The 27,971-nt window shown below is 37.7% G+C and overlaps 1 protein-coding gene across 1 annotated transcript in view; it reads right to left on the reverse strand.

Annotated features, from left to right (window-relative positions):
• Window positions 1-856: 856 nt before the first annotated feature.
• Window positions 857-27,971, reverse strand: part of LOC137256246 (serine/threonine-protein kinase 17B-like) — a 64,634-nt gene continuing 37,519 nt past the window's right edge. The window contains exons 2-7 of the mRNA XM_067793975.1: window positions 25,167-25,379; window positions 10,526-10,664; window positions 6,362-6,488; window positions 5,057-5,105; window positions 4,352-4,531; window positions 857-3,983 (exon numbers count right to left, since the gene is read on the reverse strand). Of these exons, the coding sequence (XP_067650076.1) occupies window positions 3,416-3,983; window positions 4,352-4,531; window positions 5,057-5,105; window positions 6,362-6,488; window positions 10,526-10,664; window positions 25,167-25,379 (1,276 nt within the window). The 3' untranslated portion in view covers window positions 857-3,415. The remainder of the gene's footprint in view (window positions 3,984-4,351; window positions 4,532-5,056; window positions 5,106-6,361; window positions 6,489-10,525; window positions 10,665-25,166; window positions 25,380-27,971) is intronic.

Here is a 27,971-nt window from a genome sequence, read left to right on the forward strand (position 1 = left end):
AAGGTGGAGTACTGGAAGATCTACTTTCTTAGAAAACTTCCGAAAAAATAATCACTTACTGTAATTCTCTTTGCTTCACTTTTAACGCCACACTCAGCAATATCCTAGCTATATTGGGGGTATCTGAAACTAATTGAGTCTGCATGTGACAATCAAATGGTCAACAGCAAGAGCATTGATCTATCCTATAATGGGATTGGGGAGGGAATATGACCTTGAGAGGGAAAGTCAAGGAGATGCACTGAGAGTGATCCTGGGAACTGTTTCAAGAAACGATTGTAACTTTATGACCGTTGGAGTCCATGTCATAACAAGGATCATCTTAGCTCTACAATCGCTTCATGAAATGAGTACTTTGATGTTATTTTTCATGATCAAAAAAAAATTGAAGCAGATGTTCATGTATGTGAAATACAAGTTGGGAGATCATTATGTAAATTGCTTGGAATGGTGACTGTACTAACAAATCAACTTTCACAGGCCTTGATTCTGTGGTCTACATACAAAACTAAAATTTTGTATGCCAATGAATAATATTGACGTTCTATTGCAAGGAATAAATACAATATCAAACCAATTCATTTCTGTTGAATTTCTTCTCAAACTGTCATGGTTCAAACTACATACGAGATGAAGAATTGTTGAAACAGAGCTATACACATCCAAATCTGTCTCAGGACAAGAAGTTTCGTTAACATCAAATTCCTGATATCAGTAATAAATACATTTCCAAGGAGATCAAGATTAATATAATATTCAACATGACACGATTACAACCACAAAGCTTGTGTATACGTGATCATCAACAAACTGATGCCACCTTATTTTGGTCCAATGTTCTATGACAAAAATGTGATTTTTTTTTTATTGCGATATGTTCTATGAATACATAGAACAAAATACCTCATAATCCATAACATATGAGGTCATGACTTGGGATGGAACAATACACGATGTAGATACCTTGTCACATGGTTTGCCAGAACTGTCCTGATATCATGTGATAATACTAACCAGTAAAAGTGACAGCCGTCATACCTATTCAGTATTCCTAGGAACATTGAGTGAGTATGGATTTACGCCACCTTAAACACAATTCTAATCTGACCTTCATTTATGAAGTTAAAAAGTGCACATATATTTCATAATTCCTGTTTTCACAATAACAATGTAACAACTAGAATCTTGTGAGTTTGTTGCAGATATATCTCATGGATAACGTTAATTGTCATCCTGGAAAGTCATTTATTGAAGATCGTGAAATATAATAAGCTAACACTTTTTCTGTATAGTTCCCCAAAAGACCGGAAACTAATCACCAACCACCATATTTACTGGACAAAAATAGTTAGGGACATATGTCAATTTTGAAATTATGAATAATGATCGATTTATTCACTGACAATCTGATGAAATATCAATCATAAACATACCAATATCCCTAAATTATTTTGTCCAGTATCCTTGCAAATGGTCTCAATGAATACACCTGCATAGTTTTAAAGGAAGATATCTCTCATGCTGTTAAAATCCGGGCAATCCAGACATCCTTTGAAACTGAAGTTTTACCAGGCAAAAACCAGATTTTGAGCAACTGGTATTTACAATGAAGCACATTTTAACTGAAATGCATAACAAATAGAAAGTATTTTACTACTTCTCATGGCCTAAACGTATCCTTTCTTCTGCTGTAGACATTTTTCCACCCTTGTAGATTTGACCTTTCCCTGTAGATTGACAAATGATGATGAAAGTGTTTGTTTCAACAACGATTTCTCAATGCTTGAGGTACTAAGGGAAAACGGGCTGAGGTAATCTGAGAAAAAACTCCACAAATAGACATGGCAAGTCAATGACAAGTAACAAAAGAAACAATCATGATGATGAACACCTAAAGGACTCCTTTGATTGAATTTTTGTAAAAAATATTGATGGAATATAGTCAATGGTTAAATCCAGTTCACATAAATATTATCTAAACCAATCACACAAGGCCCTCCAACATGTAGAAATCTGTTCGTTGTTATGTCTAAAAATTCACTGAAGCCATTCACTCAGGGACACCTGCATTTTACAGGCCCTGCCTTCGGCAATTTAATCCTAACCCTAACCCTAACCCTAACCCTAACCCTAACCCTGACCTAATCCTAACACTAATTGCCAGGGACCCGTAAAGTGCAGTCAACCCTTCACTCACAATAAAATTATCCAAATTTTTAAAATATATTTTACATGTGCTTCAAGGAGTTTGACAGTAGGCTACATCCCTAATACTATTTGGGTAAAGAAGTTCAACCATTTGATGGCACATACTTCAAAACAATGTTTTGTTTCTTTACAAATGATCAGTTATTTGACAGCATATATTTCTGTCCTATACTACATACAATACTACTTGTTTCTTTACAGTAGAAGACAGTAATGAAAACAATGCCCCCCTTATGATTCAACACAAAATGTTTCAGACTGGATATAGAGCAAGACACACTGAAATCTTTGTTACTTCATGTCATAAAACACAACACTAAGCTTCACTGCTAAGGCTCACCCTGTCCACATACCGTATTTACCATAATAAGAGTTCCAGGACCTCACTGAACAGATATCCAGGGTGTGATTCATAATAAATTATAACATGCATGAAAGGTTGTGCTGGAAAAAACTTTTTAAAAAATTCATACATATATGTTGCTATTTTCTGTGAAAATTAAACAATAAACACTTGAAAATCTGCATGCCATGTAAATTAGACTAATGTGGACATTACAGACTAGAAGTCAGTCAGGGTACCTGTTGGACCATTGCTCTCAATCTGACAAACACTGTATTTTCAGTGTAGCAGACACTCTATTGAATTGCCAGGCATAAGTCTAAAACACAGGTACATGCTTTCCTGATGGCATTCTTCATTACTGCCATGGGTTATCTGAGCCTTTATCATGTTATATCAATTAACAATTCCTTAATCTGCAAAATATCACAAAATTTAAATATATGAGAGATGGATGTTGAATCAATAACTTTGAATTAAACCTCACATTACATAATTAACCATAAATTTACTTTGAGACCATCCCTTAATACACTGTTTTCACTGAAAAATTATTTTACTGCAAAGATCTGAGATGATCCCTTAAATGTTTTTCCATTTTCCATCATAATTTGTACACCTATTTCATTCAAAAGCCGATTCAGTTGCTGAACAACAAAATGTGTTTAAAAGTGTTCTCCGATCTTTTGTTTCATTGTGATAAACACAGGCATTTTTCTAGATGCCTACACCATAAAACTGATGTAATCTAAGGGGGGCACTGACTCATGTACAATATTAACCCATCACCCTTGAGTAAGTGAGTATTAGGTATGTGACCGCCCATGTACATAACACACTAATGTTGTTTAAACCAAACTAGCATTAATCCGGACTTGACTTGATGCATATATCCTGCTCCAAGGGCGATACATGCAGTATGTTACTGTCTATGTCATTATCGGTGCTTATTGACGTCATGTCCGTTCTCTGGTGCTCGCTACATACTAAGTCCACTTCCTTTTGGACACTGTAAGTTCTCGTGCTCTCGAACATATTCACACTGTCTTTGACAGCCTTGGCAGATATTTCACACATCAGGTTATGCGTCTGCTCGCCATTATCGTCACTACGTAATTTTTTCAGCGGAATTTCCATAGATCTCCGCTTGTCTGCATTAGACATTGAACTCTTCTGATGATTGAGGCAAGAATTTGCATCTTTTTCCTTCAGTTCCATCAACATGCTGGTTGACGCGGACTTCAACTGTTTGCCGTTAATGAGGTTTTCCTGATTTTCGCGAGACTGTGAGTGGTAGTTGACTGTAGATCCAAGGTCCTGAGACAGGCCGAAAGCTGCGTCCGATGGGGACGGCAGTAACGGCACCCCTGCGTTGTCAACAGAGGTTTTGAGCCATTGGTGGTCCAGACACTGCCGAGCTGTCAATCGTTTTCTGAAATGGGAAAATGAGACAATGGAATCAAGTGTCCTAAGTTATCTACTGAATCAACTCTAACTGCAGATACATTGAGTGAGCTTAGTTTTATGCAAATATTACGGATATACGGTGGCTGTCTGTGAATAATCAAGTGTGGACTAGACAATCCAGTGATGAACAGCATGAGCATCATTCTCTGCAATAGGGATCCTATGACATGTGTCAACCAAGTGACCTCTTAAAACAAGCATGGGTTACTGAAGATCAATTCTAGCCAGGATATTCACAGTATCCACCTCAGGAGAAGTGTTAACACATTTCCAATCTCTAATGAGCAGGAAATACTATGAGTAAGTGGAACCACTATTTCTGTCCCCACCTACCTTGGGTTCTTGACCAGCAGGCAGGAGATGAAGTCCTGCGCTTGGTCGCTGATCTCACTGAACAGTTCGGGAGGGAAGTCCAGCTTCACCTGGGAGATGTTACAAAACGTTTCCTGGTTGTTTTCCCCGGCGAACGGAGCACATGCCGTCAACATGACGTACGCCAGAACACCCATACTCCTGTAACAGATTATAGATTCATGAACGTGCATTACTCAGCTCTGTAAATAATCTAGACCAGACAATCCAGTGATCAACAGTATGAGCACTGATCTACGCAGTTTGGATATGATGACTTGTGTCAACCAATAGTCACCTCTTACAACACGCATGGCTTACTGAAGGCCAATTCTAACATGGTGTAACAGGCCAAACTTTCCCCTTGGCCAAACCTTGTTTGGGGAAACTTTGTCCTACGCCAAACTTTCGATAACCTGGACCAAAAATTCACCGGGGAAATTCTAGACGAGGCCAGATTCCCCCTTGGAAAGTTTAGACTGGGATCTTCATGAGTATCCATCTCATGAAAACTGGTAACACATTTCCATGACAAAAACGTTCCCTGTACATTACCTGAAAACAATGGAAGAAAGAAATTGTCTTATTTTCACACTTTACCTGACTCTCTTTATTGTTGTGCTATAACAATGAAAATACCAAGGTATATACCTAATAATACGACATAGATGGGTACTATAACCTTACCACATGTCCGTCATGGTGTTGAGTGGTTCATAGTCCAGGACTTCCGGAGCTGTAACAACAGAATTGTCTGAATAAGTGGTGGACAAGTGGTTGAAATAATGAGCAGCAATGAGACAAATTTTGACATTTTGTTTCAGCTGAGTCTCAACATAAACAAAAACGGATGTCACTCTGAAGGGGCCACAGACCTAAACAATTTGAGAGCTTGAAGTCTGCAGTAGGAATTAGAACAAATCCTATATCATTCTCTGCTGCAACTAGTTGTATGAGATTTCAAAGTGTGTTCTGATGATGCAACTGTGTTGCCAGCTGCAAGTTGTTAATTCAAGTCATACCAAGATAACATTCACAGGAGCCAGAATTGTGATTTTCAGGACTTCTATTAACATATAAACCTGAAGTGTGCTTCTCACTATATATCAGGTCATCTCTTGTTTTCCCAGAGTAAATGCATTTGAGGATTTTGTTTTGTAGGCATGGGTTTTACGTATCTCTAGACAGACCTCTTCCCAGGTTTTACTTTTCTCTAGACAGACCTCTTCCCAGGTTTTACTTTTCTCTAGACAGACCTCTTTCCAGGTTTTACTTTTCACTAGATAGACCTCTAGATAGACCTCTTCCCAGGTTTTACTTATCTCTAGATAGACCTCTTCTCAGGTTTTACTTTTTCCTTTATATGAACATCAACATTCAAATGATACACGAGTGTTTGAAATCAACTGAAAAATATCGTTCAAGATTAAGCTCTCAGTACAAATGTTTTCCCTAGCAAGATTGGAACCGCAAGTCTCAGATTCGTATGCAGATGCTATACCACACGGCCACAAGTCCGAAAAAAGTGTAGGAGTTGAATTATCTACTTATAGTCACTGTCATTAAATTGATTTTACGAGTGCTTCAGTTATTGATTTGTTCCTAACCTTCATTAAATGATCATCTACATTGTAATTATCCATCACTGACAGTATATATAAGCTAGAGAAAACACTTCTCAGTTTTGGTAGACAATGTAAAACCATCAGGGTCGGGAAATCCCTCCCCCTCAGATTTTACATTGTCTACCAAAAGCTCAGAGGTGTGTTTTCTCCTATACCCTGAAAAATCTATTTTGATCTTTTCATTCTGGTTCTGTGAATATAAACATTGTCTACATTTGCAATGTATTATCTTTACTTTCTGTTACTATCACAAGTTCAGTTCCCTATGTGTGAAGCCCAAGTCTCGTGATATCGCAACATAAAACTCATTCATTCCCTACCTCAAGCACTGTAAGTACAAACTTTTTGTAAAGCCCATCATTCTTACCAACATAATCTGGAGTCCCGATGATATCACGAATATCTTCTCCAGTGTTCACGAGACAGGCAAAGCCAAGATCACATATCTTGATGTCCCCTTCTGGATATGGTTTTGTGAAGAGAATATTCTGGGGCTGCAAATAGAAATGAAGATGTTTCAATATTCAAACATACTGGCTAAAGTAATATAATGATAGTCAGTGAAAGACTGTGGAATCCACTTGCTCAAACTTGTTACTCCAACTGTAGGCTGTTGTTTAATGCCGCTGTGTGTTCCAGCCATATGGCAGAAGTCTGTATACAATAGAGTCTTGATTGGAGTACTGTTCAAAGCAAGTCCAATGTACTCACTCATTCTGTCCACTCTACTATCACATCTCACATATGAATGGCCTCCATATTCTACTTTGGACAAAGGTTAAATCAATTCACAAGAACTGGTGTATCAAGCATCCATACTTTCAACTAAAAGAACAAGGTGTATTGCTTCTTTGCTTTTTCACTCAGCAATATTCCAGCTGTAGGACGGCAGCCTTGAAATAATTGAGTGTGGACCAGACAAACCAATGATCAATATCATGAGCATCAGTCTACACATTAGGGATACGATGACATGTGAAAACCAAGTTGCTGAGCGTGACCAACCAATCGTGTTAGTCGCCTCTTATGACAAGCAAGTAGATTAAGCATGTGTTGTTGAAGACCAATTCTAACCCAGCTAATTACAGCTCATGAGATGTATTGAGCAAATCACTACTCTGGAGATGGCAGTGCGGCATAACAAGATTCACTCAGACATGGGAAGCTGATAACTGAGATGTATAGACCCACATGAAAGGTTTACGCAAGTGTGAGTTGAGCTTGACATGTAGAGCCATGGATACTACCTGGAAACCATGCAACAACGGTCCACATCCAAACCTAAGGCAGCACAAAAATCAATACAAATGAAAATAACAGCTATTTCTTTCTGCGTTATCAGCAATTTTCTTTTCATGGAGATTTCAGATAAAGAAAGGATTTTACTGAAGACCTTTCTTGAAGAAGAAATTTAGAACATTTGTTTAAATTATGGACCTTAAAAATAGTTTGGGTGGGTGAGTGAGTGAGTGAGTGAGTGAGTGAGTGAGTGAGTTTTACAACACACTCGGCAATATTCCAGCTACATGGCGGCGATCTGTAAATAATGGAGTCTGGACCAGACAATCCAGTGATCAACAGCATGAGAATTGATCTGCACAACTTGGAATCGATGACATGTGTCAACCAAGTCATAACATGGTCGCCTTTTTAGTTTGAGCACAATAGTTACTTTTGTTCTATAAGATTACTGATGTGATTGAGAACTGATTGAGAATTACCAGGCAAAGCTACAACTATTTTGTTGACTGTTAACACAGGACAGAGAGAGAGAAAGAGAGAGAGAGAGAGAGAAAGAGAGAGAGAGAGAGAGAGTGATCCACTGACAACCTTCATGTTGTTATCTATGCAACATAAATGCTTGAACATTGCATAATATAAATTATATCTTATATTACATTACCAATGTAAAGAGACAATAATATTCATCAGTCATACACGAAAATAACTAAATAAACATATCATGCTCCTTTTTGCACTACCTTCCTAAATTTATATTTGCAGTCCAACCCCACAATGTCATCCAACAGCCTCCACATACCATTACCATCTAAAACCCCACACTATAGTCTGTTTGTTCATACACACTACAGACTTTCAAAGTCCACATCAGATTAAAACTCTTGAATCTCTATGGTGTATAAATCCCTACACTAAAGAGTGAGGCACTGTCACACACAACACAGATATTAGGTCTGCTGCCACGTGCCCTGTCCACGGTTCGACTAGTTGTACAACAGAGGACTGTTGTTACTTAAATATTAAGTGGCAAGTGATCTTCTCCGATATCTCCACCGGATATCACCTGGAGTTCACTCAAGTGACAATAGATATATTGTTTGTTTTTCATCAAAAACAAATTGAAAATGTGAATCTCTCTGGCATTATTTTTAATATGTTTTGTTATATATTATTTATTTTTATATTTTTGATATATGTTGAGTAAATAAGTTTAGCTTTACACCATTTTTAGCAATATTCCAGCAATATCACATCAAGGGATACCAGAATGGGCTTTACACATTGCTCCCTAGTCTGCTGTACAGACCCTGAAGTATACATATCCAAGAAAGCCCACGCAAGTCTAGAAAAAGTTGCAAGTCTAGATTTCCTTAGCTTCAGGAATGAAGAGAGTCTCAAGGCTCCATTTCATAATATTATTTTTTTTCACTATGAACATTTTATCAGTAAAATATGTTCATTTCAGAGACTAGCTGTTAGTCTAATTGCACCCTTGTTGGGAATTGAACCTGGGTCTATGTCACGGGTCAAAGCTTTAACCACTAGGCTACCAAACATCCATGACATAGGTTGAACAATTTATGTCTGATGACAACACATGTACTCAGATACATTAAGCAAAAAGGAAATGAACAATCAGCTCTTTTTTTAAGTTCACCTGATGAAGGGGTCGGAAATGAGCCCGAAATGTTGTGTGTCAAAGAATTAAAAGAAGATTTATCCATAAAAGATCTTTGTCAGTAAAAGATTGTATTAAGAATATTTGGGGTAGGTATGTTAATTTTATCACTGCCATGTTCTTAATTGTAGAATTTTAATTTGTCTCTCTTAGTTTGGCTAAATTTGCTGAAAATTGTCAGATGATGTCAATTCTGCTGGAGTCCATGCAAAGGTAATGTAACTCCCTAAAAATACTTTCTTCAGCGGCTGGTTATCTATAGCCTGATTTTATATTATTTGTTAAATATGATCACATATTATTTTGGTTATGCATAAGTCATACTAGTCTTAAAAAAACTTATGCGTTAGACTAATTATTTTACACTCATCAGATGACTGGATGTCATAAGAAGAGCATGTTCTTATTATTTGTGGAAAACTTATTTCGACATGTATGGCAGAAATACTGACAATGTGACCATCAAGTCTAACTCAATCCCTTAAGGGTGGAGCAGTAGCCTTGTGGTTAAAGCTTTCACTGGTTACACCAAAGACCCATGTTTGATTCCCAACATAAGTATAATGTGTAAAGTCCATTAGAGGTGTGCCCCACCATAACATCTTTGTGAATAACTGAAATGCTTGAAAATAATCACATCAAAAAGTCTAGCATGTACGATCAAAGAATGAGCCATATTCCAGTTTGTATTTAATTACTGGCACAACCCATGACATGTAGTTTCCCAACAAACTGCATGTTGAGCTTGACCAGAACAAATGCCTACCTAGTGTGTGTCTGTTGTCTGGGTGTGGAGCCAGCAGACAGAAACAGACACAGACAGACATTAGCAGATGGGGACAGCCTGTTCGATTATGGCTCTGTTAATGAGCAAGTGTGTAAGTTTTAACCAAATGTGAAAAAGTTTTCTCTGAACTTTTTCTTTATGGGCGTCCATCATATTCCCAATATTGCCAGCACTTGCCTCCCTTTAGCATATCTTTTGACAATAACTAAACCAAACACAAAGTAATTTAACAATGGGTTTCAAATATTTGTTTTCCTTTAAAGAAAGTGTAAAGCAGCATGCAAATAATGGATCAATGCCATTTACAGGTTCAAAACCTCATAAATGCAAACACATTTTGGGTTACTACAATTCAGCTCGGACATAGGTCATTTGTAAAATCTGCAATGACCACATCTAATCATTAGCACACAAAATATGTAGTGGGCGGTGGGGTAGCCTAGTGGTTAAAGCGTTCACTCGTCATGCCGAAGACCCGGGTTCGATTCCCCACATGGGTACAATGTGTGAGGCCCATTTTCTGGTGTCCCCCGCCGTGATATTGCTGTGATATTGCTAAAAGCGGCGTAAAACCAAACTCACTCACTCACTCAAAATATGTAGGGAAAAGTACAATCACTGACATAGTCTGCCTCACAATCTCTGAAACACATTATTTCCAAGGCATGCCTTTAAAATTAAAAGAAGCAAGATTTCTTTAGGTCCAGGTTCTGAATCTACAAGCTCACTTGTCCTTTCCAATTAGAATGGGTTTATTTGTTACTCACAATATTACATATATTCAGAGACTAAGCAATCGTCTATCCCTGGCATTGTTTAGTTACCTTCAGATCTAGATGTACAATGTTGCGTTCATGTAGGTACGTGAGCCCCTCCAGAATCTGGATCATGAGACGGACAACATCAGCCTCCTTGAAAGATTCCTCTATAACACATTCATGGAACAGCTCCCCTCCAGCACAACTGAAACAGGTTAACATTAGACAGTGACACACAGATCAGATAACATCAGACACTGAAAAACAAGGTAAAGTTAACATCAAAGAGTGAGACACAGATCAGTTTACAACAAACAGTGCGACATACTCTAAGTTAACAGCAAACATTGAAACATGGGTCAACACCAGATACTGAGACATTAATCAGTTAACAGGTAAAAAAGTGGAGATCGGTTTCATTCAGACACTAATACAAATAAGACACTGAGACCGAGAAGTTAACATCAGACAATGAGACATTGAGGATTTAAAATCAAACGATGAGACAGATGTTAACTGCAAGACATCCAACTCTTCAACTGTCAATATTTGGTACTTGAGCTTCCATTGCATGTCTAGCTATAGGTGTTTATTTTAAGTCTTTCTTAAACTCTTGTTACAATAATGTGTAAGAGGGTGCCAATCACAAGCAGCATAGCAGTAAACAATTAATGACTTCTAGTGATTTATTGACCTTGGACATGTGATATTCACCAAGGTCATGTCTAAGGTCAATAAATCACTGGATCAACCGAACTGAAGTCAATAACTATTTTATTATATGACAAAAGTACTGACACAGTCATGAATCTTCATGGTGTCATGTCATCTGCCGTTTTGATACAGATGGGATGTAACTCTAAACCAACAAAGTCACATGGACGAAGCGATGCCAATCGCTTCTTTATCTAGCGTGACGCACATAGCACGGAGCTCACAACTGGAATAGCCCAAATCTATTTTTAGTCATAGGAGGTGCTTCGATTGTTGTATCAACCTCTTGCAACATATCGCTTAGCGTCAAAGCTGTCATGTGATCAAGTGAGCCAATCAGAATGGCGGAAATCTATCCGCCATACAACACGCTTTATGAATAACAACTACCTACATTTTGTTGGTATAATGTTTTGATACAGATTCATTCCCGCTTGACACCAGTACAAGAATCTGTATCGAAACTTTGAGATTTTCACAAAATAAAATAGTCGTTATCCATAACGTTTGTTCAGTAATGAAACCTAATCACGTAGACAGTTGCTGAGATACTACAGACACTAAAAACATCGATCAATCACTGCTTATCCTATTCTTCCAGTAAATGTCAGGATCACCTCATCACAGACAATGTAACTCCGTACACGCCTAACCCACACTTTAGATCTTCAGCATATTTGATGCACCCGACACACAATAATTATTTACTACACACTTTGAATTGCCTTAATTTACTTTCTCAATTTGAACTGATTGGATGTCATCTTACAAGCCTGTTGACAAAGTTGACATTTATTATACAACAATGAAATTAGTTCTGTTAAGCTTCAAATTAGATGTCCATCCTTTTCAAAAGTCTGACAAATGGTTGCACATGATTCCATTTTGTAATCATGACGTTAATTAAATCATTCACAAAGTCTGGGGATTGAAATAATTGAAATTTGAAGATTTAGCAACAAATTAAACACCTCAGTATCAGTAATTTATTGTTAAAATCCATTTGCAATTCTAAACTTAATTTTAAAACCTATAAAAACACAATCCTCATTCATTTGAAACTTCAACACGTTTAATCTGTCCCAAAACTACACTATTTTCTCTAATGCCTAGTTCTACTTAAGCAATGTTAAAGCCCAAACTGATGAGTTGAGATTTCCTCAGGTTCTGCATCTCCTCCCTCAATGGAACTTATTTTCAATAACATGGGATAATTTGTTACTATCAATACTGAATATACTTTAAAGAAATATCGAACCTGAACTATCAATTTGGAAAGAAAATATAAGTGTAAAAAACTTTTTAAAGACAGGCGTCTTACGATTGCACCACCATTTCCCTTTCTCACCACCCCTAGACACAACATATGTGATGCACATGCACAACGCAGTAGCGCAGTTTTTCATGGAGGTTGATAAATCACTGTTGACCATTAATTTTGAAAATCATCACTCAGCTGTTAGTGTTTGTTTCTCACCGTTTTTTTTAAAATGAAAACTCTTCACATGCATGTTTCACATTATACACCAATCATCTTTCAAGAGCGATTACCGTACAAACAATTGTCTAAAAGAAGTACAAGTGGTGATGCACTCTCAAAACAATCATTATCATCATATCAACATTGTTATGTCACCTATTTTTTTTTCAAAATAAATTAACAATGAAGCTGTCCTACATTTACTGGTATATATTCGGAAACAGGACTAACTGCTTCAATCTGTAGTGAAGACCACATCCACACATTATCATCTGAAAGAGTTCAAACACAACAAATGCTATCCATTATGTATACTTGGAAATGTCAAGGAAGCATTTCATCTGGGAGTTGAATCAATGAATCACACATTATTACAGTGATCTGATTGTTAGCAAATAAGACATTGTTGCTCTTGGTTCTCATTCAACTCAGGGGAGTGGCACACATGAACAGATGACATTTGGAAGGAGCAGATGGCAACTGTGGCAGCCATCTTGTCCTTATCACTGCACCTTGGATTGATGGATGCAGGCCAAACTTGGCCACTTATGTAGTAATGGCTTTGGATGACATTTTATAAATGGAGCATAAAAATGTACTTCATCTCTGCTGTGACAGCCAGAGGCCTCAAAGTTTGCAAAGTCAGGAAAATGTTACAATTAGCTTGTTATCAACCTAGAATAATTAGAAAACAACCTTTGTGTCAATGACATAGAAATATTTGAATAACATTTTTTTCAAAGCAAGGGTATTTGTCCTCATATTATTAGAATATTATTATCTGAGATAATATGAGATTCATATTTCAATAGGGGTTGCTGGATAGCCCAGTGGTTAAAGCATTCACCTGTCATGCTAGAGGTCCGAGTTCGTATTCCAGTAAAAGCCATTACTGGGGTCCCCTACCATGATATTGTTGGAATATTGCTAAAAGCAGTGTAAAGTCATACTAACTCACTTACTCACTCACTCACTGTTATTGTAGGCTGTTATAGCAGATACTGACAGATTAAGGGTAGTGTGAAGGTATTCTCTCTCATTCACTAATGGACTGAAAATAATATTATTACTATTCATTTTTATGTAGGACTGAATTTGTAACTTTCAACTGTCCATCAATTTCAGATTTAAGGAATATGTTAAAAGCATCATAAATTCCAACTCACTCACTCATATTTCAATGCTAAATATAACACAGATACATTGTACTAAAACCTGTCTATTCTCTGATCATGTATTATTGGGAATAATTTATACAAACTTTAAAACTTCATCTAATATTTTCTGGAAATATAACAATTTGTCTTTCAGTTCTGTCCTCCACATGCATTTAATACTACAACCACAATCTATTCACATATATGAAATGTCACTGACTGCGATAAAAACCTGAGAGCTGTTTCAGACAATCAAAATATTCTTGCAGTGATATCATCGTCAAATATAATTAATTCTAGACATTCCTATCCCTCCTGTGCATGACATTAAATATCAAAATGTTTAATCCCTGACAGAGTCACTGAGAATGATAGAAATGACGTGTTTTTGGCCAGACTGTTGCATTGTAACGTGATCTCATGTATATGCTTGTATGAATCATCGCATTGATATGTCCCTTGGTGAGATATAGCATATTGATCAGCAGGTCTGCATTAAACAGTATTACTAAACATAGTATTATGATGATGGTATGTCTACATATCACATATACAAAATGATGGGATTTGACAAGGTGATTGTTTACTACCAATTGTTTTCCTGGATTTCAACTAAGTTACCTTGGCAGGAAAATTGGGGGACAAATACATATGAAATGCACAATGACATTTCTAAAGCAGTTAAAAAATAACACGAGTTACATTCAGATTACACTTTCTAAAGTACAGATTCTAGTACTTTTGTTCGGTTGAGTCCCCTTCAGGATACAAACCCACATCTTCAGACTTGAACACAGAGTCAGATGTCTAACCCATGCCACCATCGGAGATTCCACACAGTTCCAGACGGCAGGGAATACCAAAAGAAATACCAAAATGCGTTTCACAAATTGTACCCATGTGGGTTAATCAAACCCAGGACTTTGGGGAGTGAGTGAGTGAGTGAGTGAGTTTAGTTTCAAGCTGCACTCAGCATATTCCAGCTATATGGCATCCGTCTCGACCAGACAATCCAGTGTGAGCATCGATCTGCACAAATGGGAACCAATGACGTGTCAAAAAAGTCTGTGAGTCTGTGTTGCTGAAGGCCTACTCTACTCCGGACCTTCACCTAGGCATTTGAAGTGAAGAACCAATGCTAATTACCCACGAACTCCACTGTCTTTCACAAATAAAAATTTCCCTGAAACCATTTCAGGAGATATATTTGGAAAATTTACTACATTTTGACTCACAAAGCCTCCTAAAAATGATTACATGCATTGTTGTTGACAAATCATACTCCTGAACCTCGTGCACATTATATATGGGCACATGAAACTTCCTGTTCGGGATCTGTTTACATGATCATTCAATTTTTGATAATTGGCCAGATAAAAAAAGACTAGCATGACTCAGAGCTTCAAATTTATGCTGACTAAGGCCTTGGCAAAAATGTTCTGACTACTCAACCGAGAGTAATTATAGATGTTGCCTAATAAATTCAGTGGTACTGGCTGTTACTGACAAAGCTCCTGAAAACAAACAGGATGGATACGTCATCCCTGCTGCCTGATTCAATCTAATATAAAAATTCAAAGGTGAGTTTGGTGAGTCGGTGGATGGGTCTGTGAGAAAGGGATGATTGAGATGACTATAGAGTAATGGGGAGTAAGAGTGACTGATTGAGTGAGTGGTGTAATGGGTGTGTGACAGAGTGAGTTTAGTTTCATGCCGCTTTTAGTAATATTCCAGCAATATCATGGCTGGGACACTCATAACTAATCATAATTGTAGACTCCACTTTATATATAAGAGCTATTCTATTCTTGTAATTAGAGCTGTCTATCTTGAACCTAACTCATAAATTCCCCAAGTACAATGTAATAAACTTAAACCTGACATTGGAAATGTAACACTGTTAAAAATGTAGTGAAAATGGTGAAGGTTTGCATACGTGGCCCACTTGGAACCCAATGTTCATGTTTTAGAGTCAAAAAGTGTATTCAACCTAAGGACAACGTTTTGGCATCCTCTCCAAGGTAATCAAACACTTTCCATTTTCATTTCACACAAACATTTGATCAAATGCCCAGAGAATTAATTTTGAAATAATGATAAAAAAAAAACAGCTACTTTTTAAATAAATATCATTTTGCGTATTCCGTTAACCACAATATGACATTACACATATTGAATTTCTACAAACAATATGCATGCTGTGTCTGGGCCAATTGAGGCCCACAGACATGCTGTGATGTAAATGGTGTTAAAGAAAGCAGTATTTAAACAACAGCAACAGCTGCAGTATGCAATATCACAACATTATGCCATCACAGATGGAGAAGACATATCACAGTTCAAACATGCATCTAATATAAGACACACAGAATTTGTAGCACATATGTTAGTGCACTTATTACCTTGCAAATTAATGTGGCTCTTCAGTATTCATTGGTTGAAGTCTAATTTGAAATTGAGAGTTAATATAATGGGTTCTGTATAAAAAAATAATAGTAATGATATGTGTTTTCATGGTGAATCGAGATTCAAGCACACCTAACTGCAACCTAGATACTAAAGTGAGTGAGTGAGTGAGTGAGTGAGAATTGCTTTGACCTATCTGTTCTCAGGGACCACATCAGGGGACTAGAAACCACTAGAAATGGGTTTCCATATTTCCATATCTGTACATCTGTACACATGTGGGGAATCAAACCCAGGTCTTCTTCATAATCAAAGACAGCTTTTAGTCCCGCATATGAAATTTGCACCAACACTTACTCCACTGACACACTAACATTCTGTTAGGATGTCATCCTGAGGGACACTTCTGGCAACAAGCATGAGTTGCTGAAGATAACTTCTTAATAGATCTTCACAGATGCATAGGCTTCTGCAGTAAAATGTACCTAACCTGTAAAGATCTGGTTCATAGTTGCTCTTCAACAATCCATGCTTGTCGTAGAAGTGACCAACAGAATCAAGTGGTCAGGCTTGCTGACTTGGTTGACACGTCATCGTATTTCAACTCTGTAGAATGATGTTTATGATGTTGGTCACAGGATTGTCTGGTCCTGGGGGTCTTCATGAACTCTTCAGGAAGTATCTTCATGATCTCACCAGGGAGTCTTCATGAAGTATATGTCTCATTTAATGTTCATGAATTCTTCATGAATTCTTCATGAACTCTTCGTGAAGAAAATTCATGAATTCTTCATGAACTCTCCATGAAGTATCTTCATGAACTTTTCATGAAGTATATTCTTGAATTCTTCATGAACTTTTCATGAAGTATCTTCATGAACTCTTCATGAAGGAGATGTCTCATTTAATGTTCATGAATTCTTGATCTTGTCGACAGGGATGAGGCTCAATTATTTAGATTGCCAACTAACAGCTGAAACACTGGTGAGTGCTGTGTTAAACAACAAAACTACAATGCAATTGATGGCTGACGTTATCAACTCTTTGTCTTCCACAAACTTGTTTGAAAATCACTTCATCCACCCACCAAATGAAGACTTATCTGCCCGGGATGATCTAAATCGCTTCTACATTCAAAGTGGTGGCTAATGTCAACAGCTATTTTGCATTGCATGGCCTAGGAACACAAAGCAATGTTAAGACCTTGTCATTATTCAGAACAAAATTGCATTGATAGTTGAGCAGTATCACTTAGTGCAAGTGAAACAACGACACACTCTCTGGACCCACCCATCCCATTAATGAGGTGTGTATGATGCATTGAGTAAGTATTACACATACCACTGCACTTAGCACAAAGCAACAGAGTGCAACTGCACTTTTTCTTACTTAAGAATGCATATCAAAGGATCCTTCCACAAATTAAATAGTGCAGGGGCCACTACCATTAACAAAACTTAAGGACCCAGGTTCAATTCCCACATGGGCAAAAACTGTGAAGCCCAGTCCAAGTGTCCCCCAACGTGATGTGATTAAGCTAAAAGTAATTCATAACCACTCATTCGACACACCTTCTGTGATGTGAATACCCTACATAAAGCAAGACCAGATTTCTTCAGGTTCAAACTTCCCATCTCCAAAGTCTAATGTTTAATACCCAGAATTATTTCTTTGTTTCAAAATTATATGCATCCAGAGACAAAGCATTAGTGTAAAAGGAGCCCTTCATTTTGACAATGGATGGATGAGCAAAGCCAGCCATACCCATCACAGAGTTCCAATCTAATCAACAGCTTCATCGTAACAATCCAACCTTTGAGTACCTAGGGCAAAGCTACTGTCATGTTTTTGAGCATTCAATCAATTGGCAGTGACAGTCTACAGGCAAAGGAAGCTTTTCCCCTGTTTCACACATGACGGTGTCTCAAAGGTTCTTCAAACTCTGCTGCCCTCCTGATGGAGGCGAAAGAAAATAATACAATGGAAAACCAGTTTTATGAAGAATGTAAACAAAAACATCCACATGATCTCAGAAAACCAGAAACGCAGCTTAGAATCTGTCAACCAGATGGGTCGTGGTGCCGATGAGATTTGTGAGAAAATTACTCCTGTTAATGTAACAGGCCTCCAAGTGTTAGACATTACCGAAGTACCCAACACAAGTGTCTGTTTCAATCAATGGCTGACTGTTTTCTCCATGCCCGAAGTCACATACTTCAAAAGCTGCCACTGACTAATTTGCATACAACATGACCAGACTTTTCTCATGTTAGTAAACAAACACACATATTCGTAAATCAGACCAGACTGGTTTAATGAAAGCTTTTTGGTGGACTTTTCACATTGTTTTACTTTGATTGTTATGTAGATATTTTTCTACATCTGCCACAGGTTATGACAATACATACTGATACATCAAAGTGATTGCTTGTTCTCTATATCATTTCAATGACAGCACACGGAACTACACAATCTATGTAAACAAAGGATCACTAGATCAAAATAGTGATGCTTGTTTTAGGAAATTTTATCGGTGAAACTAAACCTTACTATCAAAGGTTGATGTTTAATTACATGTGAAGACTTGCATAAAATAAAAGAGTCAAGACAAAATGCACATAATATTGAAAGAACATGTGACAAATCGTTACTTGTTTTGGGCCTGTGGCAGAGGCACTATGCTGGAGCCCTGGGTAGGAGAGTAACTTCAAAAGATCAAACGTCAAGGAAAGGAAATAACAAAATGTTTCCTATAATCCTGCAAACTTTTGGAATTTCCTTATATGGTATTTTTCAAGGGTATCAATAATTTCTGATATCGACCAGTATAATATGCATTAGATTGTGAATGTCAAAGTTGTCAGGATATTAATAGTGAGTTGTTTTTCCTTGTTAGCATAAAACTATTAATGGTTACTGAAGCATGTAACAAGTTTTCTGCCAAGAACACAAAAACTTAATACAACAAAAGCACTAGCATCATGGTTACATATCAAAGGAACTATTGGCAAACAATACATTTCAAGCATGGTATATTGAATGTTGAATTTATTGAATGTAAAATAACTACCTAGAATTGGCATTATTTTGTGCTAGTTTTTTGTGAAAGTCAAGTTTGTCGAAATATTAATGGTAGAGCAGTGTTTCTTTATCATTGTGCATGGAGGGGTAGCCTAATGGTTAAAGTGTCTGCATGCCATACAGAAAGTCTGGGTTTGATTCCTGACATGGACTATGAACAAATCAGCAGAAGCTGACCATGAATTAAGTCCTAAATTTGTGGTATTTGAGAAAATGAATACTTGTTTCTGTAACAAAAGCTAATGCATAATATTATTGATAACATAATAATTACAAATCATTTTTCGCATCATTGATATTTCCGATTATCGATTATTTTAGTCAATTCCCCACATAAGCAGACTCTGTGAAGCACGTTTCTGGTGTATCAGCTATGACATTGCAGGAATGTTACTCGAAGTGGCATAAAATTAAACTCACTCATTTCTCACAACATGTATTAAGGTTGATGAAAAAATTGAGTGAGTGAGTGAGTGTTGGGAATAAGTTCAAATCACACAAATGATGACTGGATCATTACCAACTAACAAATCATTTAAAAAAAAGGGTCGCTTTTTTTCAGATTTTCCTTTTCAGGTTGTTATCGCATAGAAGTATAAAGGAAAAAAACATGTACTTTCCTGTTTTGTTTCGTCTTACTGTGCATATTGCATTGGCAAATTTCACATCTAGAGTAAAAATGCAACTTCTACTTCAAAGTAATGACTTACGTATTGCCAACATAAACTTCAGTCATGACTTTTCAGTAACTGAAGCGATTTTTTGAAGAATTAAAAACATTTTCAGGCCCTGACGACTTCGAAGATATGTTCCATCCTTAAGTGTTTCAAAAACTAAAACAGCAGTTCCAAAATGGTTTGTGTTCGATGAGAAAATGTGATGGATTGCTTGGTCATAAGCAAGCAAGCAAGTAAACTTTTGGTGATAAGTTATTTTCACAGGGATGGCATGCTACAGTTATAACTATCCAGGGTCTACATCTGTCCATGTATAGGTGGAGTCTCCATACCTGCCACGACTATGTCCGTCACCTACAAGCTATTGATGGTGAGTTATGAAGGGCAGGAAGGAGCATCTGATGAATGTTGCTGCTACAGATGTGGGCCGACTGATCAGACACATGCAGGAATCTCACATAATCTCAGGGTGATGCCATATGGGAGACCTTGCAGAGATGGATCTTTTTCTCCACAACATGGGCTGGGGATAATGTTTTGGTGGGATGAGGGGAAGAGCTTTTGAAATGACTCAGATAACACAGGGAAAAAATAATTGTGCATCAGGAACAGCAAGAAATAATTTGATGTCCTGACAAATATAATATGTTCTCACTTAACCCTGGCCTTTCATCAAATTATTAAATGGCTGGTCTTCTATTCCTTAAAGACACAAGGCTCGATTCACTCGATTCTTAGCACTATGCCTGTGATAAAGTATTGATAAAGTATAAGGGTGCCTGGCTGTTAGGTGGTGGGGACTCGGCCCAACTGGGGGTGCAGGAGTGTACTCTGTAGGGCTGGGAAGGCAGGGTCCAAAACAGAATGTGTTGTATTTGACCATATTCTAAATGGCACTGTGTAGTATATTGCATATGGTATTACCATAACATCAGAACACTTTGAAAAAATATGTAACAACTTAAGAAACATTTTAAACTGTACTCTAGGCTTCCTGGCTTTGAAATACAATAAACTTCTGTTATTCTGTTTGTTAAAGTGAGTGAATAAGTGAGTTTAGTATAACACCACTCTCAGCAATATTCCAGCACTATGTCGGTCTATTAATAATTGAGTCTAGACCAGACAATCCAGTGATAAACAGCATAAGCAGTTAGATAAACCATAAGTCGTAAGGTTACTGACACTTTGTGTATCATGACCATGATCAGTTATTTTTGACAATGAGTATAATCCCTCCCCAACCACGATGCTCACTTTACACACAGCCATTCCAAACAAAGCTTCTATCTTTGTACCACAACCCTCTTCCAACTGTCTTGTCCTCCTGCCCAGAAACACCTAGCCTCAATGATAAATTGGACTTCCCACTCCCTGTCTCTTTCCCACCCCCACACATGGACAACCAGTGTCACTAAGTCAATATCACATACCACACCACCCCCTTGCCACCATACATACATCCTTAGCCACGATGCAGCCATCATATACCACACTATCCCCTTCTCAACCATACAGGCATCACTAGCCATGAAGTAGCAATCATGTCACACCTCCTCCTCCCCTCCCCCAAGTGTACAAATATCCAGTGTCACAAAGCCTCCATTACCTACCACCCCCTCCCACCCTCCCTTCCCCACGTCCCAACAACAGGTATCCCTGACTACAAAGTAGCCATCATGTATCACCTTCCTGACAACCACTACAGACATACACCGCCTTTAATTCTGGCCAGATCAATAGTACTGGGTAGATATGTTTGCAGGTGATATTGAAGAAGTAGAAACAGATACTATAATGGCAGAACTGATGGGTTGCGAGATGTCACTGTTCAAGATAACAGGAATTTATCACACACCATATCAGACTTAGGAAAGCTGAGGTGATTTCATTAAGGATGCCATTTTTCAATCTGTGTCTGATAAGGCTGTAAGTTGATACAACAATAATGGCAAGATCTGACATCCATGGAAACAACCACGTTAGACGAGATAACAGAATTGAATGTTCTTCACTAATGTGTCTCACAGTCCCTGAACCACATTATTTTCCGTACTGTCAAGCACTCCCTGCAAAGCTTAAGCTTTTAATGAAGCAAGTCTGGATTTCTCCAGGTTCCGAGTCTTTTGTCTCCCTGGTTTCTCCTTTTCAATCTAAATGGGTTTATTTGCCAGTATCCAAATTATATATTTTCAGAGACACAGCAATAATTTAGTTCATCACATTAGCACTGTTTCTTTACTTTCTACTTCTGATTTTTCCAGAGCTGAACACCTCGCAGGTGGCTTGTTCTAGTGAGAGATCACTAGTGATAGAATGACCAGATAAATAGATAACATAATGTTTTACAAAACATTTTTCCATCTCTAAATCCTCCACAAATTATCAATCACAAAAAAATTATACCAAACAATACATGTTGTCATGGTAACAAGTTACCATGGTAAACATGTCGCCTGATCGACCACACTTCCCCATCTAATGGAAGCAATTAATCTGATAATGAACGTTACATCTGCAGCAAAAATGAACTACCATCCCACGATAACTCTTCAAACAGACAGAATTCTGAATTTATGAAAGTAATGTTGATGCTGATTGAATGAGACTTCATCAACGAAGGAAGCTGTTTTTCTGAATCCACAAGGAGAGTCTCAGATGGCTGTTCAATACATGTTTAATGAGAAAAAAAGCAGGTTCTCCTATTCCAAGGCATAGCCTGACTATCACAGTCATCATAAACCTTTCAAAATATTGGTTAATCGAAAAAGACACGTAGCTGCTTCTACATTTTATGTCATTAAAGAAGTTTCATCATACCAGAATATTTCTTCTGGGTGAAAAGTAAAAATTATGGTGTCACTGTGTAGAATTTGAAAACTTGAAAATATCATCTTTATATTTGTTTAATGGCAACTTTCCAAATTATTTTGATGGATGTCAGCATTATAATAATATTCATCCCCATGAAACACTGTCATCCATGAATGCATGAAAAACATCAAAGGTTTTATGGATAACACCTTATGTCATCCACAAAACGTGTCATGTATTCATGTATGTCCAACTTATAAATGCTTGTCAAGAATCGTCCATCTACCTTCCAAAACCGTGAGTGAGTGAGTGAGTGAGTGAGTTAGGTTTTGTGCCATCTCTTAGCAATATTCCAGAAATATCTTGGTGGGTAACATCAGAAATGGATTTCACACACTGTAACCAAGTCAGGAATCACCCCACCCCAACTCCAAAACGTCTTTCAGAACAACCTATAAGAGGAAGAAATGCTGAAGCTATTTTCTAGCATCATGAAAACCCATTGCTTGAAAGGAAATACCAATGGAGACTTCCTACAGGATGTCCTTAGGACACATCAATTAGTGAACAATTAGTGAACACATACAAATTAGTTTCTAATAATTCTGAACAGTCTGCATCCAAATGATGTCATGATTCACTGATTTTCCTAAATGACAATAACAATGCTTGATAATGATAACTTCATCAATTAATTGCACCAGACCATCATTAATGACCTTGTAATTTGCCATTCTTCCTGAAGAAGACAGTTTCGTAATGGCTGTGATCTTGCTGTAGCCATGGTGTTCTAGGTAAACATGGACATACTATGTTCCTAAAGAGTGCTGTTGATTTAGGAAATTGATCTGATAGAATTAAGCAGCTTGTGGCTGTGGGTCCTTGTGTATTACGGAAGTAGGCAGTGGAATCGATCATTCTGGTCATGGGAGACTGCCTCTTGGTCCTGTTGGGTGTAGGTGGATCTATTTACCTGACACATGGTGGAGTTCTCACAGGATAGCGGTATAGATCGAAGGGTGTTTTATATTTATTTCAGATCTTCCTCTAATGGCAGTTTTTACATCTAGCTGATACCTGAGGCTTTTAGGAAAATACTTCATAACCCTTTTCAGGATCTAGTTTAAAAACTTGAGGGCAGTTTTAGGCTATTTCATCACATCTTGATGTATAAACAGCTCCTCCAAATGTGATGACGTGCTTTTACTTGAAGTAACATACAGGTGTTTCCACACTAAGAGGAGATGCAATAGTGTCTAAACACCTTTATAAGAAAGGATGTGTGTGAACACCAAAGTATGAAAGGATGGTGTCTAAACAACTGATAAAGGAAGGATGTGTGTGAACACCATAACAAGTAGGATGGTTTTTGAACACCTTGATACAAAAGGATGGTATCTCAGAACATCTTCCTAAGGAAGGATGGTGTCTAAATACTTTAATAAGAAAGGATGGTGTGTGAACACAGAAAGGATAAAAGAGGGTGTGAGTACATCTTAGTAAGAAAGGATGGTGTGAGTATACCATCACAAATAGGGGTAGTATGTGAACACCTTGTCGAGATATAATGGTAGCTTCAACACGTTCATGGGACCTGAAAGTATCTACAAACACCTTGAGGAGGTATCTTAAGCAGATCTGACAGTATATACAAAACCTTAAGGAGAAAAAAATGATATCTTCCAATACCATGAGGAGGTCCATTTTCTTCCCACAGAGGTTACTCCTACCATGTCTACATATCCTCTGTTCTAATACGGCCGTATTTTCTAGTTCTCATAAAATCCAACGCCACACAAAATTGCAAACCCTTCCTTCTATCCAATCCAATAGCGAGTTTCATCGACTTTGATCCAATATGCCGGCACAGAGTTAGTAGATTTAATATTTCATGTTCAACTGATATGCAGAAACAAATGTTTTTGTTGATGTGACACTTAAGACATTTAATGGCCAGCTCTGCCTTTGTCAATGAGGGAGATGGAGATGCCTTTGATCTGCCATTACATGACTGGGTTCTGTCTCGACGATACGTTTGCACATTGTGCTGAGTAAGAGGTTTTCAGTTTGCCAAGGCTTTGTGATTGGTCATTTTTGACACAAAGTCACTGACTGCACAACTAAACTGGAATGCAACCTTTAAAGAATCCAGAGCATTCGCACTAGAGGTTACATAGGAAGATATGACAGGAGTAACCTATGAGGGAAGAAAATGGTGGAGGTCGTGAAATGAGCTATAAAGATATCTATATTAAGTTGATCAGCAGTAGTCTCATTGTACGTATTGTTCCATGACCAGGATGATGGAAGATGTTAAGATGCCTCTCACACATTAAGATCTGTCTAACCCAGAAGAGCAGAGATCTGCAAGTACTTACTATTCTGTGACCAGGATGAGTTCCGACGGTGTTTCATACACCTCGAGGAGATCTACCAATCGGGGATGAGCCAGGGCAAGTTCAAGCATCACCACTTCACGTAATATTTCTTCCCGACAGCTCTTGCCCTTCCGCCGTTTTCGAATAAACTTGGCAGCCACAGTATCCCCAGTTTCGTTGTTCACACATTTTTTTACCACGGCGAATTTTCCTCTGAAATATGAAAAAAAAAGAAAAAAATTATTACCATTCACCACTGCTCATGGTTACATACATCAAACCGGAGAACATTCAGGTTAGAATGGGTCTTCAGCAACCAGTGCTTTTTGTAAGAGGCAACCTATGGAATCAGATGGTCACACTTGCTGACTTGGTTGACAAATGTCATCATATGCAAATTCAGTAGATCAATGCTCATTTTGACCACTGGATGGTTTAGTCCAGATTTGATTATTTGCAGACTGCTGCCATACTGATAAAATTCAGTCCAAATTTGTAGAGGTTTGTAATTACACCCCTCAAATGCTACTGAGTCAATGTGGACCACCACTACTCACAGCTGTCTCAATTTCTAAAGGATGTGCATACTTAATATGATGAAGTGGACCTGCCAGGATATAACTGTAGAAAACTGTCAATATCAACAACAATTATAATCACAGTCATGATACATCTTGAAACACACATCAGAAGACAAAGCGTGACAGTGAGTGAGTATTGATTTATGCCTTCTTCCAGCAATATCACAGCAGGGGAATCAGAAATGGGCTTCACACATTGTACCCATGTGGGGAATCGAACTTGGGTTTTCAGTGTGATGAACGAATGCTTTCACCACTAGTCTACCCCATCACCCCAAAATATGGCAGTGAGGTGGCAGTGTGGTGGCATAGCAGTGTAAGTGCTTGCCCATGAGGTTTAAGGCCCAGGTTTTTCTTCCTCTTATGGGCGCAAGTGTAAGTCTATTTCTGCAGTTATCTGTTTGGATTAATGTTAAATAACTCCATAACCCCTTCATAACATAAAATCCATACTTCAATCCCATCCCATCTGAAGGAAGGCACCAATTCCCAGCATCAGTAAATAATCACCTGAAGATCAGTTTATTCAGATATGATAAACCATATCACATAACGATAACATGTGTATTATATATCACATATAAAATCATAAAGGCCAGTGGATATATAATTAGATGAAATAAACTCTAAAATTACACCAGGCACATGATACAGTGGTTCATGTACTCGACATAACGGTAGAGTTACACTCCTTGAGTCGTCCATCACACAGACGCATCCGGAGGCTACTGTGGAACTGAGTGACTCATTCATGGCAAAGGTTGTACGTAACCTGAGGCCAGACATAATGTGACCCATATTTATTGCTATCTGCTTCTTATCTCTTTACAATGGCAATCATTACTGGAAGAGCAATGCTTATACTAACACCTCATTTCTCAAATGAAGATATTTTACACAAATACATGTTCCCACAAAAATCTATCATACAAGAAAGAGTCTATGATGAAGTGCCTTATGTTTCCTACTGAGGGTTTGATAATATGCAAATTATTTTGTCATGAATATGCAAATTTTCTACATATACACTATACTAACACTTGTGCATGAATCAACTGTAAGCATGGTTTGACAGCGAGTGTGAAAGTCAAATATCTATCAAACAATTATTCAAATGCAGTAGCTACAATCCTTGACAAAAACACTTGGATATTCACTCACTCTCACTTTCAGACTAAGTCCAAGTGCAACCTTCGCAATTAAATTAAAGGTCATCATACGGACACACAGCTACAACCACTTCAGACACGGATATATCTAAGTCTGTTTACAACATTTCCACTGCTGAAGCCAGGTGTATAAATCATACATAGGATAATACAGCTATGTGCTGTAGGCTATTTTCATACATCATTAAATATCAATAATACTTGGCAGGATTATAGCCAGGTGTTTAACTAAGCACCTCGAAGCACGCTGAACAATCCAACCTGTTGACCAGGTCCTACACAGGTTGGTGATTGTAACCTTATGTAACTGCAACCACTAGCCTGGCGGCCATATTGGACAGTTCCAATAAGCTGATGATGGACGACTTGACAAGCTTCAGTCGATCAAAGATGACAAGAGACATTATGATGCAATGGTTGTAATGACATTCAACACTAAACTCATGAATCAGCGATTTATCTTGCTGTATTCAAAGTGCGCCTTAATGACGATTTGTTCAACCATGTAGCAGATAGGAGCGATCACTCTCCTGAATTTGTTTCTGCACTTACTAGAAATGTGTTGTCGATTAGTTTATTTAAATCAAGAAGGAAAGATTGACATACCAACTAAGTTGATTGTTTTTTAACTTGGACAATGATATTGTTTTTTAACTTGGACAATGATCAATAATGAACTGGCTGAACTTTGCCTCAGAAATATACTGTTTACTACTTTGAACCTTACATAACCAAATTCGGGATTTATGAAAGTGAATATTCTAATCTTGCATCAGTACACATGGTAAGTAATCAAGTCTGTATCAAGAAAAGCACGGACACATGATAATTTGCAGGTCATTATGCCAAACAAAAGAAAACTACGAAAGTGAGTATAGTTTTGAGCCACTTTTAATAAAACACCAGCAGAAAGTGGGGTACACCCGATACCCATGTGGGAATCAAGCCGCCACAATAAGCATTATATACCACCTGACAAAATCACCACTAAAGATCTACATACCACAAGCAATATCTCATAAGTTAAATTCATCACTGCTTGTTATTTCCAAACT

The sequence above is a fragment of the Haliotis asinina genome, chromosome 11 (assembly GCF_037392515.1).
Source record: "Haliotis asinina isolate JCU_RB_2024 chromosome 11, JCU_Hal_asi_v2, whole genome shotgun sequence".
Classification (NCBI taxonomy): domain Eukaryota; kingdom Metazoa; phylum Mollusca; class Gastropoda; order Lepetellida; family Haliotidae; genus Haliotis; species Haliotis asinina.